This window comes from Podospora pseudocomata, chromosome 7 (assembly GCF_035222375.1).
Source record: "Podospora pseudocomata strain CBS 415.72m chromosome 7, whole genome shotgun sequence".
NCBI classification, from domain to species: domain Eukaryota; kingdom Fungi; phylum Ascomycota; class Sordariomycetes; order Sordariales; family Podosporaceae; genus Podospora; species Podospora pseudocomata.
This window is the reverse complement of record NC_085891.1, coordinates 2,615,001-2,642,925: the sequence shown is the minus strand read 5'-3', so window position 1 is coordinate 2,642,925 and position 27,925 is coordinate 2,615,001. Positions and strand designations below refer to the sequence as shown.

At 54.1% G+C, this 27,925-nt stretch overlaps 6 protein-coding genes and 1 non-coding gene across 7 annotated transcripts; 1 reads left to right on the top strand and 6 right to left on the bottom strand.

Annotated features, from left to right (window-relative positions):
* Nucleotides 1-587: 587 nt before the first annotated feature.
* FUN31 (serine/threonine protein kinase) lies at nt 588-6,074 on the bottom strand. Its single transcript, XM_062893757.1, has 4 exons — nt 4,939-6,074; nt 4,664-4,850; nt 1,429-4,571; nt 588-1,368 (listed from the first exon to the last, which is right to left on the bottom strand). Exons 1-4 carry the CDS (start codon nt 4,970-4,972, stop codon nt 1,100-1,102), a joined length of 3,633 nt encoding a protein of 1,210 aa, XP_062739600.1. The 5' UTR covers nt 4,973-6,074; the 3' UTR covers nt 588-1,099.
* Nucleotides 6,075-9,062: 2,988 nt separating this feature from the next.
* QC762_709130 (uncharacterized protein) lies at nt 9,063-11,144 on the top strand (the record flags this gene model as incomplete). The annotated part of the gene is made up of 1 exon (XM_062893756.1): nt 9,063-11,144. One exon carries the CDS (start codon nt 9,063-9,065, stop codon nt 11,142-11,144), a length of 2,082 nt encoding a protein of 693 aa, XP_062739599.1.
* Nucleotides 11,145-11,691: 547 nt separating this feature from the next.
* Nucleotides 11,692-13,381, bottom strand: HUT1 (UDP-galactose transporter; the record flags this gene model as incomplete). The annotated part of the gene is made up of 3 exons (XM_062893755.1): nt 11,692-12,210; nt 12,303-13,093; nt 13,152-13,381. The coding sequence occupies 3 exons, from the start codon at nt 13,379-13,381 to the stop codon at nt 11,978-11,980; spliced, it is 1,254 nt and encodes a 417-aa protein (XP_062739598.1). The 3' UTR covers nt 11,692-11,977.
* A 1,425-nt stretch (nt 13,382-14,806) lies between these two features.
* Nucleotides 14,807-16,055, bottom strand: HEK2 (RNA binding protein, heterogenous nuclear RNP-K like protein; the record flags this gene model as incomplete). Its single annotated transcript, XM_062893754.1, has 3 exons — nt 14,807-14,956; nt 15,012-15,589; nt 15,650-16,055. The coding sequence occupies 3 exons, from the start codon at nt 16,053-16,055 to the stop codon at nt 14,807-14,809; spliced, it is 1,134 nt and encodes a 377-aa protein (XP_062739597.1).
* A 111-nt stretch (nt 16,056-16,166) lies between these two features.
* QC762_0111900 (uncharacterized protein) lies at nt 16,167-16,881 on the bottom strand (the record flags this gene model as incomplete). The annotated part of the gene is made up of 3 exons (XM_062884324.1): nt 16,167-16,271; nt 16,498-16,554; nt 16,849-16,881. The coding sequence occupies 3 exons, from the start codon at nt 16,879-16,881 to the stop codon at nt 16,167-16,169; spliced, it is 195 nt and encodes a 64-aa protein (XP_062739596.1).
* Nucleotides 16,882-21,832: 4,951 nt separating this feature from the next.
* QC762_709100 (uncharacterized protein) lies at nt 21,833-26,305 on the bottom strand (the record flags this gene model as incomplete). The annotated part of the gene is made up of 2 exons (XM_062893753.1): nt 24,009-26,305; nt 21,833-23,887 (listed from the first exon to the last, which is right to left on the bottom strand). The coding sequence occupies exons 1-2, from the start codon at nt 25,485-25,487 to the stop codon at nt 21,833-21,835; spliced, it is 3,534 nt and encodes a 1,177-aa protein (XP_062739595.1). The 5' UTR covers nt 25,488-26,305.
* An 838-nt stretch (nt 26,306-27,143) lies between these two features.
* On the bottom strand, nt 27,144-27,239 carry QC762_0111880. The gene has a single exon. It is a non-coding gene; the product is annotated as a tRNA-Ile (tRNA).
* Nucleotides 27,240-27,925: the final 686 nt, after the last annotated feature.

Sequence of the window (27,925 nt, the reverse complement as noted above, 5' to 3'; positions counted from 1 at the left end):
GCTTCTCCTGCCCAAAGAAGAAGACGGCGATGACCTCACTTCATCCCTCCCCTTTGCCCTTTCCCTTCCAAGTAGAGGGGCATCAAAACCCGTAGCGAATAACAAAACGCTAACAATCCCCCCAGCAGCCAAAAATCAGTGGGGATCCATCCCCTTATCCCGAGAGGTAGAAATGTCCCTCTTACCCGAGCACGAGCAAGCGCCTGAAGACGTTGACATGCTTGGCGAGGACGTCCCCATCAACGTCAACGCACGCTCGCTCTTCCGAGCCAGGAGACGAGGAGGTAGAGCAGGAGGAGGACCATAACGACGGGGAGTGAGAGACGCCAGATGTGTGGCCCCCTCCTTCTCTTCGTCGTCGCATGGACAAGTGAGGATTACGAAAGTATGCTGAAGGGGACGTGGACATGACTACTTCTCCACAGGTAGACTGTTCACCCCCCCCACCGTTGGAAGAAAGAAGGGGGCCTTGCTGTGTGTGATTGGTGTTCCTGGCTTGGTTGGCATTAGCCCGCTGTTTCTGTCCATCACTGCAAACACCGTTGAATAGCACGCTTGAACGACTCTCAGCCGCCCGCTACACTCACAACTTCTCGATTGACTTAAGAAAAATAATGTATACCAGACTTTACTCCCATGACAACAACAGAGGTGGTGAAAAATATAATGTAGCTCTCCCATCATCATCAGCATCATACACTCTTTCTCTCTCTCTCTTTTCGGTCTCAATCTCCTCCTCTAACCCGACATCTCTTCGTCTCTTCAACACCACAAAAGAAACACAAAGAAATATACCACCCAACCCATCAATTTTCATCCCCCTCATCATCTTTACTCATCTCAATAATCATATACGCCATAAACCATGCATCCACGATTCCCTTTAACCATCCACAGCAGCACAAGAAACAAAGAAAGAAAAACGCTTCAGCTTCTGTTTGTTTTAATCCACAACCAACCCCCCCCAACCCCACCCCCCCCCTAAAACCATCTCTCTGTCACTCTCCATTTTTATCCTCCTTCCTAAAAACCTCGGGGTATCATCACGCCACCGCCTCTTTTCCTCCTCTCTATCACTCTCTTCATCCAACCCCCCAATCTACTCCATCATCCTACACCAAGGATGCGCCAACACCTGCTCGATATCCAGTCTCTGCTCCACGTTCCGATCCAGCATCTTCCGAATGAGATCAATGCTGTCGTCACTGATGGTATACGGCACCCTCAGGTCCCGGTCCATAATCTCATCAATGCTGTAGAACGGGTTCTCCTTGTAGATGATGGTGTAGAGCAGAATGCCCAACGCCCATACATCCTGCTCTTTGCCGCCGTAGGGCCTGCCAGCCAGAACTTCTGGGGCTGCGTAGTCTGTTGTTTCATCTAATGTCAGCAATCCACAGTTTCTGACAAGTGACCAAGAAGTCTCACCAATGGTGCCCACAAAAACATCAAACGGCCCGCTCTTGATATACGCCGCGCTCCCAAAATCAATCAGCTTGATCCTTCCCTCCCCATCCAAGATGACATTCTCGTCCTTGATATCCCGGTGCACCACCAGCGCCTTGGTGTGCAAGTGGTGAATCGCTCTCGCGACCTGAACAAAGATGCTCCGGCACTCTTGCTCCTCCATGTTGGCGCGAAGCTCAATGTAGTCGAAAAGATCCATCCCCGGCAAGCCGTGCGGCACCATCTCAATGTAGTAATTCACTTCGTCCTCGAAAAAGTCCTCCATCTCGACAATGTTGGGGTGCTTGAAGCCGTCGCGACGCAGGTAGTCCAGCACGTGGATCTCCAGCGGGACGGTACCCAGTCGTCTGTCTCGCGTCCACGTGTCGACCAGAATGCGCCTCTTGGTAACATATTTGAGAATGCTGCGCTTGCCGCTGTCGCGATAACGGGCCAGCTTGACTTGGCCGTAGGCGCCTTGTCCCATTTCCTCGAGGATGACAAAGTCGTCGATCGACTTTTTCTTCTTTGTTTCTGACTTGGCATCAGCCGCGATCGCCGGTTGTTGCTGCTCCATTGGTGCCTCGGTGCCCTTGATGGCACCCCCGGTGATTTTGGCAGCGGCGTTGTAAGCAGCGTCCTTCAGCTGTCTCGCCAGCGAGGAGGCGGCCGTCTGTTCCTCCTTTGGCGGCTCGTTGTCGGAATCCGACTGCATTTCCACCGGTGTATGCGCGGGTGTTTGTCCAGGTGACGGTTGGTGAAGCGGGGTGGCAGCGCCAGAGAGCAACGGCGACGATACTCCCAAATTTGTTCTGGATGCGTGCAGGTGCCTAGAGTAGGTTATCCACAAAGCATAAACCATCTCTGTGTGTGGCACCACAAATTTGTCGTTGGCTCCCCCAGACGCCGAGTCGTCATCGCTCCCCTCCTCGACCACCTCCTCGTGGATCGTGGTTTGGTTTTCACTCTTCACCACGCGCATCTGAATGTCGATTTTGAGTTCCGAACCATCCCGATGCTTGGCCGGAAGACCTTCGGGCCGCAAAAATCCCGTTGCAGCATCCGGCCGGCCCTCTCTGAGGGCAAGGAAGGCCGATGCTTTCCTGAAGGAGTGCTCCGGAATCACGATGCCATCAACCAAGTGAATGCCATCTTCGTCCGTCAGAATCTGAAGGATCCTGTCAAAGTTTGGCACCAGGCTGTTGATAGACATCCCGTCCGGCTTCTCGTGACCGAAAAGGGCGCCACAAAAGACAGAGTTTGAGCTCTTGATCTTCAAGCTCTGAGGGGCTACCACAACGATACCGGCAATGTGGGGGAAACTGGACACTCGCAGTTCAGTTGTCCCCCGGACCTGCTCGACTGTGGCCGGAATGTTGATTCTGTCGCAGTTTCGGCAGGTGTAGTACTTCTTCTTGGTAATCTCATAGTAGTCGACCTCGCCGAACCGTGGGTCAAAGCCTTGGCGCGGAATACGGGGTATCAACCGCCCAACGTCCAGGCCAGGCTGGATCGTCTCGTCTCCCCAAATAGGGCCCAGCGCACCGGAAAGCTTGACAACGTTGCCGTCTTCGTCAACGTCCACATACGCAACGTCCTCGTGGATCTCCTCCAAGACCCAGATGAGGCCCACCTTCTTCTCCTTCACCCACAAGCTGGCCGAACCCGTTGCGCCGTTTCGCTTTTGGATCGGGACCACGTCTCCGCACAGCAGCACGCCCCTAGACTTGCTGTTGTTATGAGCATGCCCCGGCTTTGGTGGCTTAGGGTCGCCGTTGTGGATCGTTGCAGGTCGCCGGCCAGTCTTGGGGGCCTGCGTCCTCGAATTGGGCTTGCTCAAGAGTTTTGCCGTGATTCCACCCCCGCGAGCACCGAGCAGACTCTTAGTCGGCGTGGTTACTTTCGTCGGTGACGGGGCATCGTTCTCAGAGCCATCTCCCGCATCGTCGTGCACGCCCGCCTGCAGCTTTCGCGACAGCCAGTTCCGCCTTTCTTCCTGCACCACCTCCAAGATACCCATCTTCCTGACCTCGGCCTTGGTCACACCAAAAAGCAAACAGGCAAGATCGTTGGCGGCAAGAATCGTCCATGGTGGCTTCGACTCTGTGGTGAAAATGGCCTGGGCGGCAGGTACCCATCTCGTGGAGCCATGTGCCGCACCCGGCAGCGAGGTAGCTGTGTTGATCATGGGAGTGAAGGCTTGCTGAGGTGATTTTCGCGAGATGATGTGCTGTGCTTGGACCGGCTCGGTGGCAAGGAATGGCTGGGCCATGGCGTCCATAAGCTTTTGCTGCACCGATATCTGGACAGTGTCGGTCATGGTCCGCTTCAGCGCAGCGTTCGGACGAATAGCAGGTGGAGGTGTCGTCTTCCCGGTTGTGTGCGTTTTTGCTGTCGTGCCGCTCTCGTTGGTGGGGGTTCTCGATGAGCTCTCAGAGTCGGGCTCTCCTCCCATGAGGAGCTGAGGTCTGGGGAGGGGTGCAGTAGCCGGCGCATCCTTCAGCTCAGCAGGTTCCAGGGTCAAGGGGGACAACAAGGGCGATCTCTCAATCGGACCTGGGCTTTCAGTCCTCGGGATGAACTCCTTATCAAACACATTCTCGTCAGACATGGTTGCAGGACCACTCAGTGGACCTGTGGGGATGCTAAGGTCCCCATTTGGAATGTTACCAGCCCCTACCAGTTGGGCTTTCGCGAGGAGGTCCAGCATGTTCTGCATCTCCACGTCACCAGTGACCCGAGCTTGCGCGCTGGCCATGGCAGCGCTCGTCGAGACCGACCAGCCCATCCGATCTTTCATAAACTCGATGGACTTTTTGAGGACATTTTGGCGGCTGTGCAAAAGGTCTTCAGACTGATGCGCAAACGAAAAGGAATGCAACGACTCGGACGGAAAGCGGTTCAGGTCTTCAGTAAAGGCAGGAGAAGTTGGGCCAGGAGAGATGGGTGTGTTGCCCATGTCGGACAGCACCGAAACGGACGAGCATCTGGTGAGAGCGCTGAGAGAAGGTGCCCGACTTCCAGAGGAAGGCATCGTGGGAGCTCGAACGGGATTGTGCTGCTGCCGGATGCGCCTGAGCCCTGACAGGCCCAAGCCGTGATCGTGGTCCGTCATGATTGAGCTCCTGAAAGGACCAACATGTCAGTATTTTCAGCTCAGGCAGTTCAAAGACCAAACACAGTGACGAAGCCCCAACACATCTCGACTCGAGCTAACCTTGTGATGGTGTCATATTCCGTGGCAGAGGGCCCAGCATCAAACGAGAATCGGATTCGAGCCTTTTCAGAGTTATCACCGCCCATATGCCCTAGGTTTCCCGTGCTTCGGTTCTTTGGGATGTGCAAGCCCGGCGAGAGCCTTGACCGGCCACGCTGCTCCTCGGCATCGTGTCGTGTTTCGTCGCCTGTCATCGGGTTGGCCCCTTGTCAGCACTGACTCCGACTGTGCGGGCAAAGAAGAGCGGCGTAGCATTAGGTATCCGTGGAACCCACCATGGTCATGATTCCCACCATATACACCGAGCATAATTGGCGCAAGCAGAGTGTATTCAGTGGTTTGCAGTGTAGCAAATGCGTATGGAAGGGTATGTGTTGGAGAGAGGCTCGTGGTTCGTGGCTCGTGTCTCGTGTCTCCTGGCTCGCGGCTGGCGGGGTTGGCAAGAGTCGAGCCCAAGCTACGTCTGTCTGTCGGGTGTGATCAAGCTCAAAGACAAGACAAGATTCAGAGCCCACCCCTCTTTGTATTTGGTCCCTTAGTACTTTGGCGGCGCAGAAAATAGCTGGTGTCTTGAGTACGGAGGTAGGGCAGCGGCGAGTGCAGGCGACGAGGTGCAGATTTTTGAAGCTCTCGATAGGGCTGCCAGGTGAGGTATGCATGCACTTTCGAAATCGGAGCGCCCGTTGAGGAAGAGTGCGACTGCGACTGCGGCTGCGACCGCGACTGGACAACCGACGGGCAGCAGTGGAGGGATGGGTTCGAGTTGATTCGACCGTGGCTGCTGTCAGTCAGATGCCTTGTGGTTCTCTCAAAGTCTGGATAGGTGCCTGATGGAATCGTGTCGCTGGCCGTCGCACGTTGTTTGCAGCGAAATCGAGATTGTGAGGATGATCTGTCACTCGCTGGGTCCGCTCTTGCAAGTATTTAGCGGGCTGCCCCAAGTTTGGATGTGCATGACGAGCAGTGATGGGGCGGGCAGAGGGGGAGTTCAGGTTGGCCACCATAGGGCAGCCCATCGCGGCACAGTGCGCACACGGTAGAACATTTGGCCGCAGTGATCATCCCGAGGCCAAAAAGCCCCAAACGGCCACACAGACCTCCGCGGCCCGGCGCGGTAAGCGCTGAAGTGGCTTTTTGTTCTGCCGCTTCAAAGGGCAAAAGTCAACAAATGCTCGATACAACAACGGCATGACACAGGTCCGTTTCTCCAGGCATCCAGGACGGGTTAAGGCTGTGTAATATCTCTGATGAACTAACACGCGTGTTCCTGTTCCCCCGCCGGTATCACGAAATGAGGATGGCTGCAGGCTTGCTTCTCTCTGCCCAGTTAGAGACCACCTTCAACCCAACCAGCCAAGCCCGCCACAGTCCCAAGCTGCTGGAAACGCACTGTGGACCCCGAACGAAACCCTCTGTCCTCGAATTCCTTCCCTGCTTTTTGGTGAGATCCGCATGGCTGCCGTTGCATTGGTTGCAGTCCCAACGCGGGGGCCCATGTGAAAAGAACGGCAGGCTAACTGGGGTTCAGCAGGTGTTTGGGTTTTGGTCTCATCGTTGCAAGGCCCTCCGGCAGTTGCCTAACTGACAGATATTGAACTACCTTGGGAGGTATTCAGACGACGACGGCTTCCAGCAGCCACTACGGGCAGTGGCACAAAAGGCACAGAGGCACAACAGCCACTCGGCGAAAGACGTCTCGGGCGAGGTCATCGTGCAGCTTCCCAGCATCTTGTCATGTTGATCATTTCCAGAGTTTGCTGTTTCTTTTCCGCAGGTTAGACCCTGCGATGGTCCCCAATGTCGCACGATCGCATGGCCTGCATGATTTTCGAGGTATTTTATCGCCCTGAATCCAAGACACAACCACGACATCGTGATCTCATTCCAGCGCTCATGGAGGGGAAATGCCAGAGGTGAAGAATCACCAACAACCCCCGCATGCATCCCGCGTGTAGAAGGTCGTATTCCGATCTCGCTTCGAAGTCATACATCCCTAGCAACATCGCTCTCACACACACTACGACCTGTCAAGCCAAAATTACTCAGAGCTCAGTTGTGGGGAGATGGTATCATGGGATCTTGCGGTCAGCTGCTTATATGAGGTGATGCTGTCCACCAGCACATTTTTTCGCTCTTTTTGGGCATCACAGCAGATGGGCCAAGCCTAGGAAGCCACTCGCCAAGCGTGGGGAGTTGCAAGCTTCGGGAAGCACCAGAAGAAGGCCCGGCCGTGGAAAGGCTCCACTTTGCCAAGCTTCCGGGGCCGACCCTCCGCGCCGGGTCGGTGTCCGGCCCACCATCTCGGGTGGATGAAACGGCCAGAAGGACGGGAGATGTTCTCGAGGCCAATGTGGCCAACAAGTCAGAAATCAAACAAAAATAACTACATAAATAGTGATGGTCGACCCCAATTCAAGCAACCTCCAACTGGCATGATCCCGTGGCCATAGTCCCATGTTCCTGCTTGACGCTTTGCACAGAGGAACGGTCACTTGGGACGTTCGTCATGGACGAGTCATGTCAGCAGACTTTGCTCTGCCACCGCCTCCCCACCCTATGCTACTTTTTGGAATCCCTACAAGTAGCCACATGGTTAGTAGATGTGAATGGCGAGCTATTGCCCCGAGCGAACCACCTCGTTGCATGCTGTCCTCTTCTTCTTCTTCTTCTTCTTCTTCTTCTTCTTCTTCATCCAGAATTATGCGCAGCCAAGCGCTGGGTTTACGGCCCGGATGCAAGCCATCTGACCGATAGGTGATGCTCATTGGAAGACCGCTTGCTCACTGCAGGGTCCCCCCTTGCCCTACACACCAAGAAAGCCACCCGCAGAATATTCCCTTTCCGTTCTCTTGCCAAAATATAAGTCCGCTCGCTACCTGACTCTGTTTCGAGGTGGTATTCCTGGCTTCGGCTGGCTGTGTCTATGGCATTGTCGGGATGGCGAATTGGCGGGGTAAAGATTGATAAGTGACAGTGAGGGGCAGATCTGCGCTGGATAAGCTGGGCTGATAAGGGGTCTTTTGGCCACCCACTCCCAGCTCGGAGCTTTGCTGACCACCACTTCCATGGTAACAATGGTGCTGACGGGCTAAACGGCGGCTCCGTCTCTCTTTGTCGAGCAACGCCATGTTTTTGATCAACCAGAATCACAGACAACAGAAGCCAAGACGGGGCCAACATCAACCACAAAGATAAGATAAGACCAGGAGGGGTCGCATGGGCGACGAAAACAAACATTGGAACACCAAGAACCAATCGCCATCAGTGGTATAAGTCACGAACGACTCGATGGGTGCCACGAAGCTGGTCAGATGCGGGCTCTTGAGTGCAGCTGGCCTCCATTTTTTTGTTTTTTTGGTTTTTTTTTTGTTCTCGGGGTCCTCTGGCCCAAAAGAGACGGTGGACGCTTGGATGCAGGGATACTCGTGCAACCACACCACCACAAATGTTGGAGAACCCTTGCCTTTCCCTGGTTATCCTATTCGGACTAAGGGTATTCGGGATGCCATTTGCCTGGTAAATCAGAAATCCGGTGGGGGGGGAGGGGGACAACCAGACTTTTCTGGCTGCAGTCCTAGGACCCTGCGGGAATCCATCCAGGCACAGTATTCGTATCTAGGTATCTGTCTTATCGTCGGTCTCTCTCTTGACCTGTTTCTGACATTTTACATAACTCCCAGCCTTTGCACTGACTCCCATCTCAACTTTTTCTGTTCTCTCCCCTGCATGAAACAACTGGCTCCCATTGCTCCCCGACTGCTTGAGGCTGAACTCCCTGTCCTGGCCAGACCTTCGCAGTTTCTCCTGACGGTCCAATCACTTCCGCACCGGGAAAGTCGGCCACACCATCCCACGGATCAACACACCTCGCAGCCGGCCAGGTCCCAAAAGATCCAATTCCTCCAAATCTCTAGTGCCTCTCTCGCTCTCCCCGCTTTGATCTGCACCAGCTCGACCAGCCAAAGTTTCCAGAGATCCCGAGCTTCTCAAACAGGCACAAGGCCCTAGGAACCGAATCAGGGCTTGACCACGAGTAGTCAGGGAACAGCTGGTGAACTTGATAGGACTTGCCGCTGGAACCACGAGGTTCACGGACTCGTCCTTTGTCTTTGCTGGTCGTTGCCCCTCGCCCACTGCCCTATTCTGGAACACCCCCACTCCACCATTGACTTAAAACAGCGCCACTCTTCCCGGTTCAGCGATCCCGAGGCGCCATTGGAAGGGGGGGAACCCATAAACAACGCACTGCCTTCTTGATAACCGTCTTTGCTGTCCCCCTTTCTTCTAGAATCCGTTATTTTGATTACTTGAAACTTCTTTCTTGCTTTCCTCCGTGGTTCGTTTGCTTGTCAGATTCCAAACCAAAACTCCGGATACGGTTCCCGGTCCTGTCGCCGTTATGGCCGACTCCACTATTTCCCACACGACCCCGGGTTCGCCGGCGAGCCCCGCTTCCGAGGCCGGCAGCTTGGACGTCCAGCCCGGAGGTGATGCTGCTGAGCAATTCCCGGTGTTGCAGCACAAGAGCAAAGGCCGGCAAAGACTTTTGAGGGGTCTGCAGCGGATATCGTCTTCGCAGAGCCTCCGTGCCCGAATCAGCCGTCCCAGAGCGTCGAGCGCCCCGTATAGAAGCTCGGCTTCTTCGCTGTCGTGTGTGAGCCTGGCTTCGACGCCGTCACCGTTTGGCCAACCGAGCAGCAGTTCCTCCTACTTTTCGTTTGGAGACGTGTCAACCGCCCCGACTTCCGTTGCCGCAACGCCGGCTGTCGAGACACCGGGTTATGATGGCATCGAGTCTGTCTTGGCGGTTCGCAAGGTTGACCACCCCGTTTCGGCGCCGATGACCATCTCTTTGCCGACGGAAATCAAGAAGAGGGCCAAGATTTTCAATTTCTGGGACACGATACCGAATGAGATCAAAATCTATGTTCTCTCGTTCCTCTCGCCAAAAGAGCTTGTCCGGATCTCACGAGTGTCAAAGAGGTTCCATGAGCTGTGCTTTGATGGCCAGCTTTGGACGGAATTCGACGCCTCAAAGTTCTACAGAGAGATCCCAGCCGAGTCGTTGACCAAGATTCTGGAAACGGCCGGACCGTTTGTGCACGATCTCAACCTCAGGGGCTGCCTCCAAATCGAGCACATGCAACGGGCTCAGCGCTTGGTTGCTGCCTGCCACAACCTCTACAGCACTTCGTTGGAAGGGTGCCGTAACTTCCAACGGCCGACTCTACACACCCTCCTCAAGGCTAACAACCAGCTCGTTCACCTCAACCTCACCGGCCTCCCAGCAGTCAACAATGCCACCTGCAAGATCATCTCCCGGGAATGCCCCGACTTGGAGACCCTCGATGTTTCTGGTTGCAAACAAATGGACGCCCGCGGCATCCGATTTGTCCTCGAAGGCTGCCCCAAACTCCGCGACCTCCGCGCGAGCAGTGTCCGCGGTTTTTCGTCCGACGCCGACGTAGCAACCGCCATCTTTTCGACCAACAACCTCGAGCGACTGATCCTATCCAACTGCTCCGACATGACAGACGACACCTTCAGAACCATGATCTTGGGACCAACCCCCGAATTCGACATGCTCACCAACCGCCCTCTAACACCCCCTCGCAAACTCCGCCACCTGGACCTCACCCGCTGCAGCCGCCTATCAGACAACAGCATCAAATCCCTCGCCCACGTCACCCCCCACCTCGAAGGCCTCTCCCTGTCGAACCTCACCCAGCTGACCGACTCGGCCCTCGACCCAATTTTCGCCTCATGCCCCAACCTCACCCACCTCGACCTGGAAGAGTTGCCTCATTTAACCAACTCTTCATTCACGGCCCTGTCTCGAGCCCCGTGCTCGACAAAGCTGGAGCACCTCTCCATCTCGGGGTGTGACTCTGTCTCGGACGTGGGGATGCTACCCGTTTTTCAGGCGTGCACAAGCCTGAAATCAGTCGTGATGGACAACACCCGCATTTCGAACCTTACTCTTACCGAGGCGGCCGATATGGTTCGGAACCGAAGCCTATCCCCCCCATCATCGGCTTCTTCTTCTCCTCCCCTCCCGAGGACTACGCTTAAGCTGACGGTGTATGATACCCCCCTTGTCACCTGGACGGGGGTTCTCGAGATCCTATCTAGGAACTCGGAGCCTCTGATGGCAAGACCGGCAAAGGATGGGGTTGTTGAGATTGGCGGGGGGGGGAAAGGGAAGGAGGTGATTGGACTGAGGTGTTTTCATACGTGGCAGATGACTGTCGATGAGCATACGAGGCGGGTGCTGAAGGGGGATCTGGGGGGTGCGAGGAGGGTGGAGAGGAAGTGGGCCGAGTACATGCAGGCGGAGAACGAGATGGAGGTTGCGGGGGGGTGGAGGAGACGGAGGAGGGTGACGGCGACGAGGGCGGTGTTGGAGGAGGATCAGGGGGTGCACCAGCAGGGGCACAGGGGGAGGGAGAGGGGGAGGACGGTGGGGTGTGCGGTTATGTAAGGGGTTGGTTGCTGGGGTGATGAATAGGGGAGTTGGGGCAAAGTAAAGAAAGTGCTTCTTGCTTTGTTGGCTGGGCCCAAACATACATACATACATACATACACGGAGAAGGCGCTCGGTTAGTTTTGGGACCTTTTTTTTTTTTTTTTGTTTGGGACATTTTGCAGCATTTGGATTATCAATTTGGTCGTCTTCAAGGACTGGGACAGGAGGAGATCGAGACACGAACGGAGACAATCTAGACAGATGCTCGGTTTGTCTGCCCAAGTTGCATTTTCTCAAGTACATAGCTTTGAATTGTTAAGCGCAGGGCGTGGGTTTTCTTTTTTTTTTTTTTTTTTACAAGGAGTTTTGACCTGGATGGGATTGGGAGGGTTTTGTTTGCTGTTTTAAGGAGAGAGGTTGTCGTTTGGTTTACGTACAATGCGGGAATTGGTGGCGTAGACAAGCAGTTAGGGATGGCAAGTTTGGCTTGTAGATGAAGTATATGAACAAGTTATTTCACACAAAGATTCGATGGTTGTAAGAGCAGTGGGCGAGAGGCATGTTGCTCCAGTAGTGAGGGTGGTTAATAGAGAGGGTACAAAGACTGGTCAAACAGGGGCAAACTAGGAGCCTATCAAATGCTCTCAAGCGGTCAATGTTCAAATATCATACAAAACCTCTGTCTCTCCAACACCCAAGCAATGCCACAGCAACACATATATACAGTTCCCCCATGCCATGACATGCTCTCTCTCTCTCTCTCTCTCTCTCTCTTTCTTTCTTTCTTATAGTGTACGGTATCTCTGTTTCCCCCCTTTCTATCTATCTTTCCCACCAGAAAAAAAAATCTATTCCTTCTTCCCAGCCTTAGCCGCCTTCTTAGCAGCCTCCTTGGCCAACTTCTCCTTCCTCGCAATCTGCGCCTCAACTCCAATCCCACCAAACACCAGCCCAACCCCCAACCACTGCATCTGGGACAGCGTATGCCCAAACGCAATCACGCTCAGAATCATGGTGAACATCTTCCTCGTCACCGTGACAGTAACGAGCAGCACTGACGAGAAAGTCGAGAGCGTATGGACTAGAAAATTCCCATCCTGTTAGCCAACCCACCCATCCAACCATCATCATCATCAACATCAACAACGACCCTTCAAGATAAAAACAACTCACAAATAAAAACCTGTCCCACACACCCACAAACCGCAAACCCAAGCACATCCCTCCAAACACGCGGGTGCCTCCCCAAAAACTCCAGCGCAGCCACCAGCTCCCCCCCACCCCCAGCAACATCCATCCCAAACCACCTCCCCACCCCCGTCCTCACCAACCACGGGCTCATCACCAAATACCCCCCCGTCAGCGCCCCGCTCAGCAAATTATTCGCAGCCATCATCTGCGGCCCCGTATAGCTCCTATCAGCCCCAAAGATGTAATCCTGCGTACTGTTCGTCAACCCGTCAAACAGCAAGTTGATCCCCAACAGCAACATCCCCCACCCCGTCTGCCCCGAATTCCCTCCCCCTCCCGCCTTGTGCTTCTTACTCCCCGAATGCAGCGTGAAAACCGCCACCCCCGTCGTGACCGCCGCAACAACCAAGTATTTATAAAGCGGGTACCTCTTCCTAAAAACCGTCACATGCAGCGCCATCACCGGCAGCAACTTGCACGACTTGGCCAGGATGAACGTGATGTAGTCGATGTGCCCCAAAGCAGCGTACCCAAACGGCGCGGCCAACGCGTTCGTCACCGCGACAAGCAGCAACGGTGGCAAGATCCCCCTGTTGGGGACCGGACTCTTCATCTTCTCCCCTTTGGGTGTGCTCACCCACGTGAAGAGCAGCCCGCCCAAGCCGGCAAACAGGCTCTGGATTGTGAGGAGAAAAACCGAGAACTTGAACCTTTCCTTGTTCGGGCCGTGGGTGGTCGTTGTGAGCTTTTCTTGGAGGTAGGCCCAGGTTAGACTGTCCATCGTTAGCAATCACGGCTGTTGTTTGGAAAGGGGGACAGAGGAAAACAAACAAGGAGGCATATATCCCCGCCACGCAGACAACAAGCGTCACCACGCCCGCCTCCTTCTTCCCCGGCTTCGTCACCACGACGACGGCGTCTGCAATCTCCCTTTCCACCTTTTCCGCCACCGTCCCATTCTCCTCTTCGACAACCCGTCCACTCGCCGTCCGTTTCAGTTCCCCGGCGGTGTACTCAGACGACGGCTCCCGCCTGATCGGCGCGGCTTTGGTGCGAGCCATCTTGGTCTCTCGTAACCCGTCCGTTTGTTGGTTGCGCGCTGTGTATAGCTTTCGTCAGTTTTGCGCAAACTGCTGCTGTTCGCAAAAGGTGGATTGGAATTTATTTCCAATCTCACTTCCTAAAATTAGGTAAGAAAAAAAAATCAATTGGCGCAATCTGTCCAAATCGCGTTCACAATGAGACGGAAACCGCGTCGCGCTCATCAAGGTGGTGTGTCACCAAAAAGAGGTTCCGGACAGGGTGGCTTTATCAGAAAGATCACCCCTGTCACTTAGCTATCCTAGTGAACTGCTCAGTGCTGCTTCCCCTGTTCCCGCACCGTTTCCCCCCTGGCCCACCCGGCAGCGGCGGGGGGCCCTGCTCCGGCATTCGAGAACTCTGGGGAACCCAGAAAAGAAAAATGCCAAGAGAGGGTTACGGCTGGATAACCCTAGATGATTTTAAAAAAGAGAGCTTAGACAACCCTGGATCATACCTATCAAACCAGACCTTCACATCGACACTTTTATGTACAGTACATCACATAAAAATCAGCCTGGAAGCAAAGGCAAAGTCATCGTAATGCTCATATTGATCTTCTCTAGTCTACACCTAAATACCCCATCTCTACATCCCTCCAGAGATCAGTAGAGACAAGTGAGTAATCTTGGTTCTAGAGCGGTGGCGGAGCTAGCTAGTGATGGTGACCGCAGGCAAAGCAGAAAACCATCGCCTCGTCCACACACAAGACTGGAAAGGAAAAAAAAAGCTGTGAATTTTGGCATTGGCTAGACCTATTCGGTTCGCGCGGCTGTATTGAGCATGTTGAAGTCCAAGCGTCGGTTGGGGGGTGTAAAGGCGGAAAATAAGATGGGTTGGACGTGGTGAAAAGAGTTTTGGTGTTTATCGGTTTTTTTTTCGTTGTAAGCAGAGGGGGTTGTGAGAACTGATTCGAGAACTAAGTGGTGTGACGTATCGGACTGGGGAGGGGAATTCGATTTCGGTGGCTGGGCGTGCTCTCTGTGTGGGTGTGACCCCAAGAGCTTTGTTGCCCACGAGCCCGTATAGTTGTGGTGCTAATTGTTGATGGGGGTGATTGTGATCCGTCGTTTGGCGGCCACCGATGAAGATGAGATTGGTAAGAGTGAGGGAGTGAAATGCCTGCCGGGGAAAAAAGTGGCTGGCGAAATGCTTTTGGTAAGGAAATGTCATCACATCGTATCCCGCCCCCCCCAAAATGATGTGCCTTGCGGCAGTCAGATCTGGAAATGACCCATAGCGAGGGACTGCCAAATCCAACACCAACCAGGAAAACAAATAGTAATAATAAAGAAACGCCCGGATCGTGGCTGGCAGCTCACCATCATCCTACCCTTGGAAACTCCTTCAGGTACATCATATACGAAGTATTACAGCCGGGGACCTCTCTGGTCCTCTTCTCCATCCTAAGCAGAAACCTGACCAGATTGTTGCATCTCCTGGCGACGAATCTTCTCGGCCTCGAGGTTCTCGTACAGAAGATAGAGGGCCGTCTCGTTGGCTTTGGCGCTACCCATGATGGTGAACATGCGCTCACCGGTATCGTCATGAGGGGCCTGTTCACCCCGGTCAGCACACACCACTTGTCATCTCAGATAAAGAGGCACCCACCTTGGCAATCGAGATGCGAGCTCCAGAAGTCTTGCGGATCTCGCTAATCTTGGAACCAGCACGGCCAATGATGCAGCCAACCATATCAGCGGGAATACTGATGTTCTGCGTCTGGATTTCCTCGCCGTTCTCGTCGTGTGTGGGAGGGCCGCGCTGAGCAGCATCGGAATCGGAGCGACGGTTATACTGGCGAGGGCCGCCATTGCTAAAGTCGGCGCCGTTGCCGGTCCGTGTAACACGGGATGAACCGCCATAGGGGGCCCTCTCCTGGGGGTAGCTGCTAGCACCTCCCATCGCCGGCGCGCCCGCGCCAGTTCCTGTGCGAACCACAGGGTTGTAGAGGACAGTGCCCTGGCCGCGCTGCCAGTCGTCGACCAAGCACTTGCAAATCTCCCAAGTCGCACGCTGGATGCCCTCAGGGGTGCCTTGGACCTCGACAACACGCTCGGTAGACTGCGGCAGCATTTCCTTTTGCGCAACCATGCGCACACCCGACACATCCTGGATATGCTTGATTTTGAGACCTTGTCTACCAATAACGGTGCCCATCTGGTTGTGAGAGATAAGAAGCTTGATGGCTGTGTTGCCCCACCAGGTTAGCGCAGTGAACAGAGATGGTCATCAAGTAGAGCACATACGATGAGTTCCATTGGCAGCGACGACGCCTCCCATGCCCATAGCAGGAGCGCCTTCCATCAGAGCAGAGGCAACCTTGGCATAGGCCTTGGAGATGGCTTCGCAGCCGCCGGTGATGGTGAGAACACGGTCATAGACGCCGGGAACAACCTTGCTCACGCCAGCCTTGACGCCAGTCTCATCACGCAAATCAGCGACATTCTTGCCAGCCTTTCCAATGATTACCCCAGCTTCCTTCGAAGACACAATAGCCCGCAAGGTCATCTGAGTTTGTGCGTATTCCTCGTCCGTCTTGGGAGCCGGCTCTCCATCGGGACCAAGGCGCGGCTCGTCGTTGAGCTTGAGCTGGTCGAATGATTCGTTGAGGTCGGCGCCGTTGGACGGGACAGAGTCTTGAGGGGCAGACATATTGAGGATTGGGTTGAGGGGGTTAGGGGGGGGGGGAGGGGGGAGGGGGGAAGGTGAATGGATCGTGAATGGCGGGTGGTTGATGGAAGCGGGAGATGTGAAGAGACAAAATCACTTCAGGGTCGGAGAAGGGATTGGAATTTGCGTGGTTGGTAGAGGAAAAAAGTGGTGGAGGGTGGAGGCGGAGGAGGGAAAGGCGTGAGTGTGGTGGGAGAACTGAGCAGAGAGAAGAGTCAATGGTTAAGCTCTGGAATTGGCTTCTCGGTGCTACCGCGGCAAGGGTAGGAGCTTTTGCTTTTGAGTATTGTACCTGCTGCGATTCTGTTTTTCTGTGCGAAAAGCAGGCGACACAGGCCAGAGGCAGAAAGAGGAAACGGCGCGCCGTGGCCAAGCTACCCTGGACTTGGTGCGGATGGCGGGGCAGAGTGAGAGGAGCACGTACCTTTTTGCGGCGGGCGGTGGACCGGGGCGCAATTGACAACTGGAACCTCAGTTTCCGCTGCGGTTTCAGGAGAGAGAGGGGTGGTGAGGTGGAAGGACGGGATGGGATGCACCGACAGGAACGGGTTTAACACATTCCCGGGTGAGAAGTGATGGGGATGAGAGTGTGAAGAAGGAGGAGACGGGGTGGAAGGTGAGAGGAGAGAGAGAGAGAGAGAGAGAGAGCAGGTTGAAGGTTGAAAAGGGAAAAGAGGGGTTCGAAGTTGGAGAGGCGAAGAACTTCGAGCGAACGAAGAATCAGCAACTCCAAAGAAAAAAAAAACGGCCATTCGAGTGGTCCAATCACACTAACAATCGCATACAGAAAAATCACAACGTCGGCCATCGGCAGCCAGTCCCGACACCTATTTCAGTGGGGCCCGTGTGTGCTCAAGCGCCAAACTGCAGTAGGAAACCTGCCTTTCGACCCCTTCCCCTTCCCACCGGGTCTTCCCACTGGGCCTTCCCCACGGCAAACACATGGTGTTTTTGACGATGACCCCAATCCTGAGCTCTCAAGCTCCATCGGCATGTCGCCGAGAAGGGAGGTGGGGAGGTGGGGGATGATGCAGGCTGCTGGAAGCTCAGGGCTCAGCTTGGCTTGTGCTTTCCGACCCCTTTGTCACTGCGTCTCCCCAACCTCTCCCCATCCTTCTGTGCTGAATTGATTGATGTCTGGGAGGACGGCACAGAAGCAGCATCACACATGAGCTGGCTGGACCCATATCACACCGGGAAACAGCAGGAGATGGCAGCACTGTCCCTCGGAGCCCTCGGCAGCCCCGCAGCCAGTCCCTTGCCAGCACCCTCGTCCCTGGGGAACCCTTCGCTCACCAGCAGAAGCAGGACATCGTCGCATCGAGCTGTAGGTGTTGGCATCGACAATGTGGAGTTTAGACCAGCCCTACTAATCCACCACTCTTTTCTAGAACAACATGACAGGCCCCTCGGCCCCATTCCTATTCCCGGATGCTTGGGTTCCAGTGGGTCAGCGTGGGGTTTCCCCAGCTACCGCCATCTCTGTTGTCGTCGACTTTATAAACCGTTTCCCGTCCACATCCTTCAATTGGCCCCCGAATTCAGACTGTCTTTATGTAGGACAGCCCCATCTTTGGCTCTGGAATTTGTGGGGGTTTCTCCTGGCTGTCTGCAACCCACCCAATTGGCATCCCGCATGCGGGCTGGCGTCTGTTTTATATATCACCTGAAAACGGTCCGTATTTCTACTTGCCATTGTTGGAGGAGAACAATAGCTTGTTTTCCTTTCCCCGCTCAGACAAGCAGGCCTCGCGGGCGGCAAAACAGTTGCTCGGACGAGGGCTTCCTCTGCATATCCACAGAGAAGACATATGCTGTGTGACCCGGTTCTGCAGTGGCTCGCAGGCGGGAAGGGGGGGGAAGCGGGTAGTGAACCACGCAACCACAACCCATTTCATATTGCCTGATTTGTGTCTTGCTTTTTTTGACCAGCGTGACACTCTCGCACTGACACCTCCCTCAATCAACGCCACACTTCGCCGAGGTCAGACGCACCGGACTCTGGGCCGGAGTGTCCGACTGGTCGAGTGAAGCGCACACGAATGGGCAGGCCTCCTACGTTCAAGACATTCTGGATATATCCTCAATTACTCATCGTGAACATTCACGAGCTCATTGGTTAATTCGATGCAAACTCGTGGAGAGTTAGACCTCGATGGGTAGACGGGTATGCCTGCTGCACCCCAGGCCTTTGCCTATGCCAAGTTCTAGTCTATTTGTCTTTTTCTACACTGATATCACAGGACTATGTGTAGGCCATGTCATGTGACCGATGTGTCCTGCAGCCAGTAGTCTTCAGGAGATAAGAACTGACAGGGTCACACAGAGACTTCATGGTTGGTTCTTTGGCTTGTGAGGCTTGTCTGAGTACATACAGCCGGCCATGTAGGTGGGATGCCAGGTAGCTTTTGTCTTTTTGGTGCCGTCGGAGTGGATGTGGAGAAGGTGAAGAATGAATGATGTTGAGGGTACGGCTGAGTTATTGAGAGAAGAGGAGATCATTGGTCAAGCGAGGATAGTTTGGGGCGCAAATGTGCTCATCGGCGGGCATGGCTCAGCTCAAGAACGCCACGGAGTTTCTAACTTGTCAATATCTACTCCAGTATATACGACATGCTTTCAGCTGAGCCTTAACTATCAGCGTTATTGAAGAGAAAGGCCTCATGAAACAGGATGGGGGACTTGCCGCTTGGGGGCTCTAACGGCCATGCTGGCGAGTTGGGTGCTTAGGTTGGGGATGGTGTCTGGGGGTTGATGGGAGGGAGAAAAGAATAGGATTGGGTTAGTGAAATTGTTTTGAAGGGGAGGTTCCAACAATGGATGGTTTTTGGGATTCTGCTATCAAGAACATTCTGAAATCTTTGCCAGTGCAAAAGTCCCCCCATTCTCGTAACTGCAACGCCTTTCCATGACTTGGAAGTCGAAGCGGAAGATTAAAAAAAAAAAAAAAAAAAAAGGGAGCGTGAGCCACCGAATCTGTTGATCTATAACAAATATACCACAGCGACCCGCGTTTTTCTGGGACCAATTTAGTAACTAGGTGAGTGCACTTCAAAATAGAAGATAGAAGACCTACGTGATCGGCCTCGGAGGTGATACTCCAGGAAATCAGCATTGGGGTATGCCTGACCTTGAAAGAAGTATAGTATCTTTCCAACAGAGGCCACACTTGAACCACGTCCACTCCGGGTATTGCTGCTCGCCAGTTGGCTGCTCCTCCCCTTCCTCGGTATTCTCAGTTCGTTCCTCCTCCTTCCTGTTGGGTTGTTCTTCTATTTGGCGGTGCAAGAATGTCGTGGGATAGGTAGGGTCCTGATACCCATATGGACCCTACAAAAGGGCCGAAGATAGGGCCATCACTATCTGTTGGACAGTCGCTGTCCCTTGTCGAGTCGTTGGAGTTCATGTTGGACTGTTAAAGCCCAGAGTAACACACTCTCGACGTCTCAGCTCGGAAACAAAATGTGGATGGTCAAAGAATTTCTGAAGCAACCTCCTCTCAACCCCTCAGCTCCGGCATTGATGGAACCTTGGGAGAAACTGGTGACCACGGGCAATTGGTAAGCATTATATCGATATTGATGTCCAGCCCAAGTCACGACTTCACCAAATCTTACTCTGACCCACGCCAGCCCGACGCCACGCTCCAAACTCGTGTAGAATGCCCGGATACGCAAAGCAAAAACGATAGCACATTGGGAGTTTTTCTCCACAGTGTGCTCCCCCCCAGAGCACATACATCCATGAAAGTACCCCGGCCCAAAAACAACCCCCCAACCAGTGTCCCCAAGCCACCACCCGCGCCTCCATCGCCAGCAGCAGCTCCAGACGACAGGCTGCAGATCCTCCTCGTGAACATGCTCCATCCTAAAGCTCCATACCCGGGGGCCAGATTGTCCTTGATAAGGTCACCAATCGTGGTCAATCCTCCTCAGGATCCGATGCTGTCAACACCTACCTTACCTGCCTTGGACATTCACAGAAAATGATACAAACATACCAGGATGATACCACCGGCAAACCGCCCTCGCCTTCGGACGCTCCTCAGATGTGGTCAAGTACCGCCAGAATTGACTCACCCACCACCCCGAACTTGACCCAGAAGAGGCGGCAGACGTCTGCTTAGGTCGGCAGATATCACAGGAGCAGTTTCTCAAACGCCACATGACAGCGGCTGCAAACCATCCACGTTCTCTCCTCTTCGCATTCTGCTTCCTTTTCCTTTGATTGCTCGTGTTCGTCCGTCTCTGCCCGTGAGGGGGATCTTTCTCGCCGAGATCTCGCAGTATTATCTCAAAAAACGAGAGAAGATCGCCTAGGGTGCTCCTCTTGGTATTGTTGTCGTCAGTGGCCGTTGTGAGAATTCGCGATGGGAAGTTCCAGGTGGTGATGAGGACGGCAATGGTCAAGGAAAAAAATCAAAGGAGTAAAACACAAGTCAAAGTTCCAAAGAGGGCTTAAATGCTTGACACAAACAGCGTTTAGACTCTGAGCAAAACTTGATCTTTCCGACCAAGACTGCTCGGCCTATCTTGATACTGACAGTGAAGTCGATTTACAGTTAGTTGATTTCACGCCTCACCAATAGATATCCATACCACTGATAGGTTATATTCTTCTTCCTCACATAAGATATATACAACACACCCCAAAAAAAAAAAAAAAACCTCCTCAAGAACGCAAAAACCAACGCTAGTCAAAAACATATTTCCCATCCCATTATTGCCCCCCCTTCCCTTAATTCCTTAATCCCATTTGCCCTTAATCCATAACCCATATTCCAGTTCCTAGGTGATTCCTTATTCCATTTTTCTCCCTCCCATCAACACTCCCCCCAATGTTCGATGATGTGTTTCATCTCCTTGTAAAAGACAAAAAAACAAACGCACCAACCGCTTATCCCAACCAACCTTCCAATTATCCGGATATAATCCCCCCTAGCCCCCGTGAATGGGTTGGATTTCCTATCCTTGTTACCCAGAAAGAAACAACCAAAAAATAATAACAACAACACTGGATAGGAGAGTCATGACAACCTCTTCTCAATCCGAAAGAAGAAAAAACCTGAAAACCCCCACCCCATCATGAAAAACCTCACAGGGTAAGAACCGTCCTTTAAAGAAGACTGCGGTGAGATATGCTGATCCAACACCTACACTTCAAAGAAGAAACCCCCCCTCCTTCCCGCTGGAATCATCTTCATCGCCCCCTCCCCCGGCCCTCTTTCAACATAAAATAAAATAAAAACCGCAAACTTCCACCTCCTCCCGATTCTTCATCATGAAATCCTGTCATGACAAGAAAACCCATCTTCATCCAACTTCATTCATCCCCCTCAACCCCAAAATAAAAATGTGTATAAATCATGCATAATGCAATCCATGCCGCCGCCCGAACAAAAACAGGGCTCACAGTAGAAAAAAAAGAAAAAAAAAACTGCTTTTCCACCCTCTTTCACGGAATGCATTTCCCCTCCCTTCCTTTTGAAACAACTCCCCCCTACAAAGCAAACAAACGCCCCCCTCCCCTTTTCCCATTCAACAACAACACTCTCCGTAATTATCATTGTCCGGTCAAAAAAAAAATTAAAAAAAGACTCCAAGCCGTGAAAACCCAGAAACAAGGTCATAAACCGTCATCATCCACAATCCAACAAGAACCCCCTTTCCCTTATCTATACTCCCTCTCCCTCCCCTGCATCAACTCAACCCTCGACTCCCTCACCATCGGAATCCCACTCCCCTCCCTCCTCCTACTATTCAAACTATTACTTCTCCCCAACCCACCCCCGACGAAAGCTGCAAAAACTGCCTCTGCTCCCCCCTCCTCCCCTCCTCAATAATGATCCTATCCGCCGCATCCCCATTCGCCACGCTGCTGCTCTCCCTCATCGGCGTCCCCCGCTCCAGATACCGTCTCGGAATCGGCGTCGTCGGCCCGGAGCCGCTGCTCACCGCAGGAACAATCAACCTCGCGTTCAGACTCGAAGGGACCAACCTCCTTCTCGGGAGCGCAGACGACGATGCACTAGGCAAATCAAGCAGATCAGGCGGCGACCTCGCGCTTTCCCTAGGAGCCGAGGCTGTGACGGCTCCCGACGAGCGAAACGACGAGTTCACTTCTGTCACCGCGCGGGAGGGGGTGCGGTATCTACTGGAATCGCCGTCCAAATCATCGACATCGTTCATTGTTTTCCTTGTTCTCAGCAACAGTGATGTTTTTCTTCCCGCCTCCGTTCTCGGGACAGGGGTTGATTGTTGTTGTTGTTGTTGTTGCTGCTGCTGTTGTTGGGGCTGATCCTCCGGTTCTTCAGTTGTTGCCCTGCGGGTTCTTAGGTGAAGCGATGATCGCCGGCCGGAATCCTCCGGCTCTTCCGTCCCTGCTCTTCTTGCCCTGCCGAGGAGAAGGGATGACTTCCTCCCCGCACCGGCAGAGTCCACAGGCGTGCCAGGTACAGCAGCGTACCTCTGGCTAGCAGCAGAGGGTGCTGATGGAGCAGAAGCAGCGGCAAGAATGCTTTGCCTCTTGACCTCCAGGCTTGTCGGTGCCCTCGGGCTCTTCGGTGGGAGTGGTGTGACGGCATCCGCCGCGGCACTTTGCCTCCTGGAAGCCGCAGCAGCAACGGTGTTTAGGACCACCGGTCTCCTCGCTGACGTCGGGCTCGCCGGCCCATCCTCCTCCCTTTCCCGCTTATTGGAGGATCCGGTGCTTTGCTTCTGAGAAAGCTCGTCAGCAAGAGCAATATAGAGCTCTGTCAAGCTCCTGCAGATGCCATCTGCTTTCCGTCGTAATTGTCTGTCAGTAACGCTACCATTGTTGCTGCCATATCCGATGGCACTGGCACCGCTAGAAATAGGCCCCGGTTGGCCTGAAGTACCGAGCATTGTCGTGAGAGCCAAAACATCGTTGGCGGCAGATTCCATCGCACTGAACGCCTCGGACCCCACGAGACCCTTTGTCTTGTTGAGAGCAGAGATCAGCAAGGGCTGAGTCTCACCCCGGTTCGATGATGTGTTACTGGTAAAGCTGCTGTTGACGTTTGGCTGCGAGGCGCTAGCACCGGAGCCGCGCTTGGGGGATGCTGACATGGTGGTGGCATTCGTCGTGGCAGTCGGGGGGCGGTTTTCGTCAGAACTCCTGGACATGGCAGCACCAGAGCTCGAGGGCATTTTGCCTGTGAGTTCGAGCCGGTTAATTCGTGATTTCAGGTCGTCCAGCTCGTCCCACACTGTAGATGGGGCGGCCGTCGACGAGGAGGACTCGTTGCCCTCGACGCCCTGGTTGGTTTCGGTGCTCGGAATGGGGTCATCCTTGGAGGGAATCATGGGTTTCGGCACCAAGGGAGACGAGTGATATATTCGCGACTGGGCGAGGTTGGAGCTCCTATACTGGGGCGCCCGAGCGCTGGACGGTTGGTTCTCGTTGTTAGCAGTAAGCGATTGCCTTCGTCGCTGGTAGGCCGAAGCGCTTTCCGAGAGAGTGTCCTGGAACTGAATCGATCTCGGGGTGGTGATGGCCGAGGGCTTCAGTGGTGTGCGAATCGACACGGTGCGAGGGGAAGGGTCTTCGGTAGCGGTGATGGTGGTGGTGGTGGTGGAGGAGGTCATTATAGGGTTGAGTTTATCTCGAGGGCTCGTCCGGTAGGCCAGTTCCCTCGTCATTTGCTGTGCTGTGTTGCTCTCTGCCCGCTGGCGGGATCTAGTCGTTTCACGCTGGTCGGAAAGACGACGAGCAAGCTGGGGTGGGGAATTGGCCTGGAAGGTTGCGATGGCAGTAGAGAGCGGCCTGCGGTGCGAAATGCGGGTGATGCGGGACTGATAACACGGTTAGCCCGTTTGCCTTAGCTGTGTTTACCCACGCGACCTCCGAGATACAAGCGTCGGGGAGAATCCGCCGATGGCCTTATATAAAGTCAATTAATCGCAAGCCACTTACAGGCACCGCACTTGGGTCCTCCACCTTCCCCTTGAACTCTGGCACTTTTCGTGTGGATGTCTCGCTGGCGATTCTTAGAAAGAGATCAGCCGTGTTGTCATTGTCTGTTGTGGTCGTCATGTCGCCGGTTTCTTGTGGTGATAGACGGGAAAATTGGTCATCTGTGCGGCCCTCAAGGGCACGAAGAGTCTTGTCGCGCTGGTTCGAGTTGGATTCCTGGCCGTATGCGGTTTCGGCCACCCGACGATCGCGCATGTCGATCACCACACTCTTTCTGAATATCGAAGACCGGTAACCTCGGAGTGGAGGGACGGCGGCGCGTCCACTGGCAGTGCTGCCGGCGGTGGAAGCCGGTGGTTTGTAAGACGAGGGAGGGCGCGGCTTCTTCCTTTCGGGCTCCTCTGGGTCGTCGCCTTCTTTGGGCAGCAACAAGTCCCGCTGACCTTGCGCCCACTCCTTGGTAGTGCTCTCGGGCACGGCGGTTTGGTTACTGTCGCCAGACTCGGTCGGCCGCAGACGCGTGAGACTCGGAGACGGGCGGGGCACAGAGGAGGGTGTTTCCTGCACGGCAGCGGAGGCAGTCAATCGCCGTTTGGTGACAGGTGTCGCGATGTAGGACAGCTGCGATGCCTTGTTCGCATACAGGCTGGCGACCGGTCTGGGGGTGTCGGAAAACGACGCTGGGCGCTTGGTGCCGGCGGCGGATGGGTCGGTGGAATTGGCAGTGAAGGTCACAATCGCAGGCGCAGGCGCAGGCGCAGCGGTGGTGGTGGTGGTGGTGATGGTCGAGGTGGTGGTAGTAGTGTTGTTGTTAGCGAGCGCAATGGTGGTCGCAGTCGCAGTCGCAGTTGCAGTGGCAGCGGATGGCACGAATTGAAACTTTAGCGATCGAGTCTTGGTAAGGGCGGGCTGGTGCTGGTGCTGGTGCCGGTGCTGGTGTTGTGGTGTCGAGTTGGAGCTTGAATTTTGCGCATCTGGCAGTGGTGTTTCAAATGCGACGACGGGCTTGTCGGAAGAGAGATTGTGGGCGCTGGAGATTTGGTGGAGGTTCTCGCGCGACAACAAACCAGGGATACTGCGGGTTTGGTGGGTTTGGTGGGTTTGGTGGGCTTGGGCTTGCTGGGGTGGTGCGCTCGCGTTCAGGTCCGGGTGGTTGTGCTGATTTTCGCCAGGGGGGTTGCTGTTGTCGTCCCTATCATTCTCATCCGTGTCCGCATGGTTCAAGTTGTTATTGTGGATTAGCGAGGGCAGCACGATGGGATCCCTTTTCAGGTCGGCGAATCGAAAGGCCGGCAGCTTGGACGAGTTGTGGCTCTGCCTATGGGCGTGCAAGACGTTGTCTCTGGCATCACTGCCAGTGTTGCTTTCTGTCCCAGTTGCTGTGTTGTACACTGTAGCCATGCCGCCCGTGTTCGTGGTTGTGGTGGGGATGGGCCCACGGCCCGCCTCAGGAGCGAATCCTGAAGTGGCCGATGTCATTTTCGGGAAGTCCCTGGCCAGTCAACGCTGCTGCTGCCCAACATCCAACGAGAGTGACAGACAAGACTGGTCAGATTCTTCCCAGACCTCAACCCCTCCTTTTTTCTTTTTGTGAGGTCTCAGGTCTCGGACACGCACTTTATGTCTTCTCGCCCGAGACTCGGGTGCATTTGTTGAGTTTGTCGCTGAGGCGTCGTTTGTTATCCAGGCCCTAACGTCTTTTCTCAGTAATACATTTAAGCGACCACACTTTGATTTCACGCGTCGTTGATATGGGTCAGGGGGGCTTCCGGGAAAAACGGGCAGGCCAGTCGCGACGATGTGATGGTAAGTGAAAAATTCGATATTAAAGCATTAATCCAGCTATATGTCGGTCGGTATGTTCCTTTCGAGAGAGCGGTGACGGAGCCGGTGTTTAAGACGTTGTGTAGCAGGAGAAAGAACGATCGATGCCCAAAACGAAAAAGAGGGAGAAAATAATCAAAGTCTGGTGATGTGATGGTCGCGCGCGCACCGCAGGGAGAGGGTCGATGAGGAGGGCGGGGGGGGGGTTATCGGATGGGATGGAATGGGTGCCGCCGCGATGAACGTTCGAACCCTGACCTGGACCAATGAGCCCCGGCATAAAATCACAGAAATGGAGCCAAAAGAGCGACCGCTGCCCTTTGGTGGCTCCACAGACATTCAAAAACAGACAAGCTAGAATTACGGCCACGCTTGTCCATGCTTGGGGGATGGGGTGCATGAAGATGCGACATCATGGTAGGGGGCAGGCATGAAGAGGGGGATGCTGGCGAGAGGGAAACACTTGCTGAAGGACCTCTCCCAGGCCGCATTAGGGAATGGGGAAAATGTTACAACGGGATCTCTATCCTCTGTTTTCGTAGTGTCGTCTGCCAGGTGTGTGTTTTGATAGGGGCCCCTTTTTCTAGGTGTTCTTGCCCCCCCTCTTTGTTGTCTAATTTTACCGTGGCCATGGTTGTGGCTCCCCACGCTCCCCCCTGATGAACTAGAAGATGACTTGCACCTAGAAAGTCTCCGCAAACCAGGGGAAAGCCATTCTACGCAGGAGATTCCTATCCGCCGGTGACGGCATTTTGAGCGGAGCATGCTTATTCGAACCAACCCATCACTCTCGATGCCCTTCTACTTGTTCGATGAAAGACAACGAACGACCCGATGACCCAACCAATGCTGACTCAACTCAACCTAACTGCAAGTCGGCAGCTGGAAAAACAACGCTTTTCGGTTGCAGCGCCCCGCCCAGTTGTTCTCATGGTTTCGACCTGAGCCGTCTTCTCACGTGGTGCAGAAGAGGTTTGAGCGTGCGTCTGGGGCATGCCATGATGGGGACATATGGCAAAAGAGAAGCTGGTAGTCGGTGTAGGGTAGGTTTTCAAGTTGTGTAGCATAGAACAGTTCTTTTTCTGTGGTACACAAAAATTCAGGGGTGCCCCAGATGTCAAGAATCTTTTTGCGCAAACTCGGACGCGAAAAGATTGGTGCCCGATGACGGGCCTTTCTACCCTCGATTTCTTTTGTCGGGAGGGCCCAGACAACCAAACATCCGTCATGGAAAAATTGGATCGGATACAATGATAAAATTGGCAGGCGACCTCTAGTCGAATGGCACTTCGAAAAAGGAGGCAAAAGGGTTGGTCCGACCGGGGGTTGAACCCGGGACCCTCGCATATGATGAGTTGCTGAAGCTCAACTATAAGAACGATGTGATAACCACTACACCACCGGACCGACGGATTGTTAACGGGGTCTTGAAATTGGGCTCAAGTACGGAGCTTTGTGTGCTTGGTGGCGCCATTCTGACTTGCAGGAGGTCCAGCACGCCCTTTCCCCGCTTGGAATGCATTTAACGGGGTTGGGCTCGACGGATGCGGACCTGGGTGTAGGCGAACACAAACTCCTTCTCTCACTCTTCACTATTGTATTGCCACGAACGGGCATGTTGTGTTGAGGCGTTGCACCTGTGATCCATCTCTCCATGAACGGGAGGAAGGGGATGAAAAAGGGGGCACCGTGTTCATCCACGGGGGGTTGGTCCAACAGGTCTTGGGACAGAGATGCACAGCTGACGAATCAGATCCTTTTCTCAACACCATTCTCATTACAAAATGCATACGGAGCATGCAGTTGAGCCTCTCTGGTGCATGTGTGATGATTGCTTTTTCTTGCCATCACGAGAACCGAGCAAACTCGCCGATCCTAGCTGACAGTTTTTGCAGTTATGTTCCAACGTTGCAGACGTCAAGCTGTCTTTTGGCAGCTTGGTCGAGTCCACATATCCGTAGTCGGAAGCATGATGCAGGGGGTGCATAGGAGGTCGAGTCAGAACGGAACTGACGGCGAGCTTGAGATATTTACTTGGGTAGCTGGAAATGTCATTAATGGAATGACAGCGAGGACAAGGCGTTACCGACCGT